This window comes from Acinonyx jubatus, chromosome E1, assembly GCF_027475565.1.
Source record: "Acinonyx jubatus isolate Ajub_Pintada_27869175 chromosome E1, VMU_Ajub_asm_v1.0, whole genome shotgun sequence".
Lineage (NCBI taxonomy): Eukaryota > Metazoa > Chordata > Mammalia > Carnivora > Felidae > Acinonyx > Acinonyx jubatus.
The window spans coordinates 15,651,391-15,658,777 of NC_069397.1; the positions used below are offsets into that span (position 1 = coordinate 15,651,391).

Genomic DNA, 7,387 nt, shown 5'->3' on the forward strand with positions numbered 1-7,387 from the left:
GGCTAGGCGCGCAGGCCCTCAACGGGAAGCTTGCGGAATCGGCTGCGGGAAGAACGCCCGGGTTTCTTGAGCATCTACAGTCATGGCGGCGACTGCCCCCAGTGCGGGGGGCTCCGCGCCTGAGGCGGCGGGTTCCGACGAAGCCCCGCTACAGTACAGCCTTCTTCTGCAATACCTGGTGGGCGACAAGCGTCAGCCTCGGCTTCTGGAGCCTAGTAGTTTGGGTGGGATCCCGAGCCCCACCAAGAGTGAGGAACAGAAGATGATCGAGAAGGCAATGGAAAGCTGCGCCTTCAAGGCAGCGCTGGCCTGCGTGGGAGGTGAGGCAAGATTGGGGGGCGGGGGGAGCATTGGGAGGCTGAGGGCTTGGACCGCAGAGGGGTCCTCTGCCAAGGAGACCACGCGCCTGGGAGGCGAGGAGCCTGTGGACCTCGACCTTGACTACACCCCTGCCTCGATCCATGAACTCGAGTAAACCCACTCTAAGCCCTGAGGTTAGTTTTCGCCTCTGGAAATTGGATCAGAGAATCGGTACTGTTCGGGCCGGGGCCTGGAAGTTGGTTATAAAATGGTTGGCTTCGTTCATTCATTCGTTGATTCGCTTTTAAATAAGGATTCTTTCAACAAATTGTCATAAGCAACTATCACATGCTTGGTAGTGGAGGGACAGGGGGAGACAAGAGCCTGGTCTTCTTTTTTTTTAAAGAAAAGAAATACCCTTGAGGTTTGAAGTGAGAGTGACTGGAAAGAAGGAGCCATAAGTAAGAAAGTCTGGATGGGAGATGCCCATGATTTCATTAAACATTGACCTTGATGTGATGAGAGGACATGTATATGGAAATGCCCAGCAGGCTCAGGAAGGCTCAGGGAGATGGGGACAGCACTGTAGGATTTGCCACTTGGCAGCTTTGTGACCTTAGGGAAGTTACTCCCTGAGCCTCAGTTGCTTCAGCTACAGAATGGAGAGGATAATAGTATGTACCTCATGGGACTATTGTGGAGAATAAATGAAGCTGTGACTATAAAGTGTCAGAGTACTTGGCACATGGTACTCAGTGACAGTTATGAATGTCACCATTGTCACGGGAGTGGTATGCAAAGTTAACAGCTGAATGTCTGAGTATAGACAGAATGAAAGGTTAAAGATTGAATCTTGAGGAATTTTAGACAATGAAAGGAGGAAGAAATCCAAAGGGAGACCAAGAAGAAGCTGTCAGCAAGGTAGTTCTTAGCTTGTGTGATGTGGAAACCAGGTAAGTGGAGAGCTTGAGTGGCAAGGTGGAGTGAGGGGGCAGCAGGGAGCGTCCTCTTTGCTGGTGGCCATCCAAAATGTGCTATTCGAGTAGGACCTCATTACAGAAACCCAGAAAACATGCCAAAGAAATCTTCATCTCTGTTTGTTTTTAGGATTTGTATTGGGAGGTGCATTTGGGGTATTCACTGCCGGCATTGATACCAATGTGGGCTTTGACCCTAAGGATCCTTACCGTACGCCGACAGCGAAAGAAGTTCTTAAAGACATGGGGCAGAGAGGGATGTCCTACGCCAAAAATTTTGCCATTGTGGGCGCCATGTTTTCTTGCACCGAGTGCTTGGTAGAATCTGTAAGTGTCTCTGCCTTCTGAGAAAGCCTTGCCTGTGCCATGTTATGACTTCTAAAGAGAAATGCTCTGAATGTTAATTAGAAAGCAGATCAGAAATGTCTGGTACTCGCTAAATTGAATTTCCATTAGTCCATAATGTAAACTTCTCGTGCATTTATGATTTGGGCTTGCGTTATTTTTTACTTCTTTTTGTAAGCTAGAAGTTAACGATTTTATTTTTTTAAGTTTTTAAAATTCTAGTTAACATACAACGTAATATTAGTTTCAGGTGTACAATGTAGTGATTCAACAATTCCATACAACATGAGGCTCAAACTCACGACCCTGAGGTCAATATTCATACTGAGCCAGCCAGGCACCCTAACAGTTCTATTTTTAACTTTCTGAGGAAACTCCATACCCTTTTCCGGAGTGTCTGCACCAGTTTGCATTCCCACCAACAGTGCAAGGGGGTTCCCCTTTCTCCATGTCCTCACTAGTACCTGTGGTTTCTTGTGTTGTAGATTTTAGCCATTCTGACAGGTGAGAGGTGATACCTCGTTTAGTTTTGATTTGCATTTCCCTGATGATGAATGATGTTGAGCATCTTTTCATGTCTCTGTTAGAAGTTGGTTGGGGGGCCTGGGTGGCTCAGTTGGTTAAGTTTCCGACTTGGCTTCCACTGAGGTCATGATCTCACAGTTCATGGGATCGAGCTCTGCATTGGGCTCTGTGCTGGTAGTGCGGAGCCTGCTTGGGATTCTCTGTCTCCCTCTCTGCCCCTCCCCCACTTGCACTGTCTCTCTTTCCAAATAAATGAATAAAAAAAAAAAGTTGGTTAATGATTTTATTTAAAAAAATTTTTTTTTTTAAATTTATTTTTGAGACAGAGAGAAAGCACAAGCTGGGGAGGAGCAGAGAGAGAGGGAGACAGGAACTGAAACAGGCTCCATGCTGATAGCACAGAGCCCGATGTGGGGCTCAAACCCACGAGCTGTGAGATCATGACCCAAGCAAAAATCAGAAGCTTAGCCGACTGAGCCACCTAGGTGCCCCTAATGATTTTATTTTTTAAATTAAAAAAAATTTTTTTATAATGTTTTTATTTATTTTTGACAGAGAGAATGAGAGACAGAGCATGAGCCAGGGAGGAGCAGAGAGAGAAGGAGACACAGAATCTGAAGCAGGCTTCAGCCTCCAGGCTCAGATGTCAGCACAGAGTCTGATGCGGGGCTCAAACTCATGAACTCTGAGATCATGACCTGAGCCGAAGTCAGACACTTAACTGACTGAGCCACTCAGTCACCCCTAAGTTGTTTTTTTAATTAATTTATTTTTGAGAGAGAGAGAGTGTGAGAGAGGGAGGCATAGAGAGAGAGAATCCCAAGATTGAGATGCTGGGCTCAGTCTCACGAACTGTGAGATGATGACCTGACCCCAAATCAAGAGTCCAATGCTTAACCAGTTGAGCCACCCAGGCACCCCAGAGGTTGGTTAATGATTTTAACCATGGGACTTATTGGAGAACCAAAGAGGTTTTGATTACTTGTCAAATTGTACGCTTGGTTTCTGCACTCTGATACCACCTTCAGGAAGCATCCAAGAACACATTCAAATTAGGAACTATACTTTCGAAAGCAAAGAAGATTAGGTTTCCTTTGGGGAGGGACTAATTTAGCCAGCTAGAAACGCTGTGTTTTTTCCCCCTTACTCATCTTGTCTGGCTTGTTTCTTTGGCTCTAAACTGCATTTCTCCACCCACAGTACCGGGGAAAATCAGATTGGAAGAATAGTGTCATTAGTGGCTGCATCACTGGAGGAGCCATTGGTTTCAGAGGTTAGTAAACAACTCTCACATGGTTTTCTTTGTGGCTTCGGACAACATGCTGTAGTTAACATTTCCAAATGTATGAGTGTTTCAGGGACAGCCCAAGGCATATGTGGACACTTGATATTCTTCCCTCTGAGAAGTAAATCACATTTACTTTTGTATTAACTTCATTTTGGAAACTTCCAGTGTGTAGATCAGGATTTTTCATCTTTGGCACTGTTGACATTTTGGACATGTAAATCTTTGCTGGAGGGAGAGTAGGGCTGTCCTTTGCATTGTAGGATGTTTAGCAGTAACCCTGGTCTCTACCCACTAGATGCTAGTAGCATCCCTTAGTTGATCACTGAAAGTGTCTCTAGACATTGCCAGATTTTCCCCAGGGGACAAAATCACCCATGGCTGAGAATCACAGAAGGATCTAGATTTTTAGAACTGGGCTCACATTGAAAAGATGGGAAGAACTTCCTCCCAGTAATTCCTGGAATGTGTTGCTCTGCAGGATAAGTACGGAAGCATGGCTAGGTCTCACTCAGCTCCCAAGAGCCCACTTATTCCAAACGGCGGGTCGTGCTGAACTCGCAGCTCTGTGCATTTCAAGTAGCTAAGACATTTTTGTTAATACTGTACAACTGTCAGTTTTAATATTGTATGTAAGTTATACAGTCATGTCTTTTCATGTTGAAGATTCTTAGACTCCTACCCATGGAAAGCCAAATGTCAGGTTGTCAGCCGTAAACAACAAAGAAACCAGTCCCCTGCCCTTCTTCCTGTTGGCGTGCCCGTCAAGAGTGTGATATGGGGTGTCAGTGTCTGGACTCTGCACAGTGTGCATTGCTGGGCCACTCTCCCCTCTGCCGTGCCCTGATTTACCCAAATAGCCTGTTTTCTCATTCTCTGAGAGGCAGGATGATTTGCTGTCCTTAAAAGCTGCTTTTGCTCCTCTGACAGCCATTTGTGATTTATAGAGTAGCTTTTCCTCTGGTCTTCTCATCGCTCCGCTTTGTCAGGGGCTCTGAGAAGCCTGGCTCCCTCTGGGACTGCTTTGATCACCTTCCCAAGAATTTATTTCATAAACAAATCAGGGTAACAGGCTGTGTGCTTTCACTTGCTTCCAAGGGCTGGTTCTCTTAACCAGTTTCCTGCCTGTGAGGGGCTATTTCATGAAGCTGCAAATAGTAATTCTTCGGAGTGAGAAAAGCCAAATGCACACTTATATAAAGCACACTAGAGTAGATTGTATACACAGCTCGTTGAAGTCTTGTGGATCTGATGGGTTTGTTGAATGACTTCGAATGCTTCCACGGGTTTCTGCATTCATGGGGCAGGCAGACTCCTGAATGCGGCCTGTGTTCGTCACTACACGTAACGCCATTTCTGTTTGCTTTACAGCGGGCTTAAAGGCCGGGGTCATTGGTTGTGGAGGTTTTGCTGCTTTCTCTGCTGCGATTGATTATTACCTACGGTGAGAGTTATTGCCTCCAGGGAAGGACAGTGCCAGCCCAAGATTAGAGCTGTTCGGTGGAGGGCAGTTTCTGTACCACTCCGAGGCACTTGCTTCTGAGACCAAAGACCTTTGTTTTCCCTCATGTAGTTGGTGTGGTGAGGGAGCCACCTGGCTGCTTTCTGCCCCCAGCCTCTGAGTGGCCATACTGTCTGCTCCTGGGTTCTAGCCACGCCTACTGGGGGATGTGCCATGGCAGCCTCTCTCTCTCGGGCAGATCAGGAGTCAGTGTGTTGACTTGTAGGAATTAAGCTCCCCAAAGCTCAGTCCTGACCACAGCTGGCCCTCTGGTGGTTTGGTGCTGGGAACAGAGGCGACTGGACGTACACCAGGAAGTTCGGAGCTCCAGGCAGTCATCCATCTCACACGAGGGCAGGGCACAGCGAATTTACACCTTCTCTCCCATTTTGTCATTATGTTTAGTGTTGTCTTTGTTTAAAAAAATTATATTACAGTTTAAAAGGTTGGTTAGTTTTGGGGCGGCGGAGGGGGGATAATGACAGAGTGAGTCTTTGGTTCTGCCCCTGGAGCTGTCTTGTCCCCTCCTCTTCCACTTCCCATTATAAATAATAAAGGCCATTCAAACCATAAAATAAATGAATAAATAAAAGGTGGTTTATTTTTATTTTCAAATTTCACAATTCCCAAAAATGGTGCCAGGTAGCCCAGAGGTTGAGAAAGCGCCTGAGCGTCTGGGTACATTTGATTCTCAGGGTTTGCAGAGGAGTGTTTTCTGAGTTTGTTACTTCAGCCAGGGCCTGCCCTACAGGAAGCCCAGCCTAGCCGTGGCCCAGGATGCATCAGAATTCCACGCATAAGCCCTGGCCTCTTCTAAAAACCCCATAGGCTGCCTGGTGGGAAGGTCAGCAGTCCGAGCCATGTTGGTTTTAGGCTCTGACCGCTGGACCAGGCCCAGCTCAAGGACACAACGTGCGCAGGGTCCCGCTGTGGTCCTGCTAAGTCACAGCAGCTGCTGGTGAAGATCGGCTGTTCACCACTACACTCATTCTCTGGTATCAGGGTTTTTTGGGTTTGTGTATATGTATTTTAACATCTTAGTGTTTTTTATTTGATCTAGTGGCCTTTTTCTGACAACAGAAGCTCATCCTAATTGTGTGCCCTGGGGCAAAAGAAAATAGGCTTTTGGTTGGGATCTTCCCTGAGACCTTCTTTACTCCGGTGCTTCAGTGATGACATGAAGGTGATGAGCTCAGGCTCTGCCACTTGGGGGCAGGCAGGTAGGCTTTGTGGGGCTGTATAATTCCAGCCGCCTTCAGCCAGCAGTAACGCCTCCTGTTTTCTACTGCACGCTAACTTCATCTTTTCTTTTTTCTTTGCTTTCTTTCCCCCCTTCTGCTGTCTTCTAGCTCACCCACCCTTAACCAGAATTCACTCAGCTGACGTGTCCAGATGCCCCAAGTGTGAGTGTGTACATGAGTGATAATGTCCAACTCAGTTGGCAACACCTTCCTCTGGCTATGCATGCTGTTTCCTTTGCAATGAGTGTGAGCCAACGCATTCCTGTCCTTATGTGGTGAATTCTATATAATATCCCGTCCAGTCTCACAGGTGTGAGACTTCATTGCCCCTAGGCCAGCTGGAGTATCCTCAGAGGTCTGGGAACAAAAGAGTGTTTCCTATACAGTCCCTAAATATGTCACCTATAAGCACTTTGAGAGCAAGAACAGACACTCCTACCTGGCAGCTGTGATACCTGGCATCTACCAGCCGGTCCAGAAAGTAGGGTCAGATATGCCAAATGAGGACAAGAAATGCTGATTTCATGACTGCCTTGGACAGATGAGCCCTAGGCTGTCAGTAGCCATCACTTCAATAAGCCAAGCATTGTCCACATTGACTATTCAATCAAGAAAGGAGATGAATAGTTTCCTGTTTTAGATGGCTAAGGAGTCAGTATGAGCTCATAAACCAAACACCAATTTTCAGAGACATCTGTTCCTGATCTCCAGAATAAACATAGTGTCCAATGGCTTAGGCTGGTAGGAACCTATATTAACCCTACTGGCTCTCCTAAAGGGAGGTGGGGCCCCCTAGAGAATCCAGCCTCTCCAACAATCAGACTAGGCCAAAAGGCTGCCCCAAAGACGCCCACTTCCAAGGAAAATGTAGAGAAGAGTTTACATAAAATAAGAAAACTCCCCTGGGATGGACAACTTTCTGCCATCTATTGGAGGTACACTGATGTCCAGGTTGTTGGGACCTTTGTCCTTCATGAAAGGAATTGGTTAGTGACTGACCTGAGACCTCTGTGAAGCACACAGAGGGGGCTGGGCTCACCTCCCCCCAAGGTGCCACAGTCCCTGTAGGCTGAAGGGAAGCTCAAGGGAAGTTGACTAGGTGCACAGATTCCTGGGAGCTCCCATCTGGATGCAGCTGGAGGAGTTAAAATGTTTAGATTGGTGGTCTTCCCTGGACTACTGAGTATACAAATGTCCACACCACAGGGCTGGG

General features: G+C 46.9%; 1 protein-coding gene across 1 annotated transcript; it reads left to right on the forward strand.

Moving 5' to 3' along the window:
* Positions 1 to 82: 82 nt before the first annotated feature.
* On the forward strand, positions 83 to 5,525 carry TIMM22 (translocase of inner mitochondrial membrane 22). Its single transcript, XM_015065112.3, has 4 exons — positions 83 to 320; positions 1,408 to 1,604; positions 3,348 to 3,420; positions 4,804 to 5,525. Exons 1-4 carry the CDS (start codon positions 83 to 85, stop codon positions 4,878 to 4,880), a joined length of 585 nt encoding a protein of 194 aa, XP_014920598.1. The 3' UTR covers positions 4,881 to 5,525.
* The last annotated feature ends 1,862 nt before the right edge of the window (positions 5,526 to 7,387 follow it).

What these genes read in the sequence shown, in the direction of transcription:
- TIMM22 (XM_015065112.3), top strand. Translation starts at nt 83, where the DNA reads ATGGCGGCGACTGCCCCCAGTGCGGGGGGCTCCGCGCCTGAGGCGGCG. An exon ending in AGCGCTGGCCTGCGTGGGAG is followed by an intron (nt 321 to 1,407) that starts GTGAGGCAAGAT and finishes GTTTGTTTTTAG; the next exon opens with GATTTGTATTGGGAGGTGCA. An exon ending in AGGAGCCATTGGTTTCAGAG is followed by an intron (nt 3,421 to 4,803) that starts GTTAGTAAACAA and finishes TTTGCTTTACAG; the next exon opens with CGGGCTTAAAGGCCGGGGTC.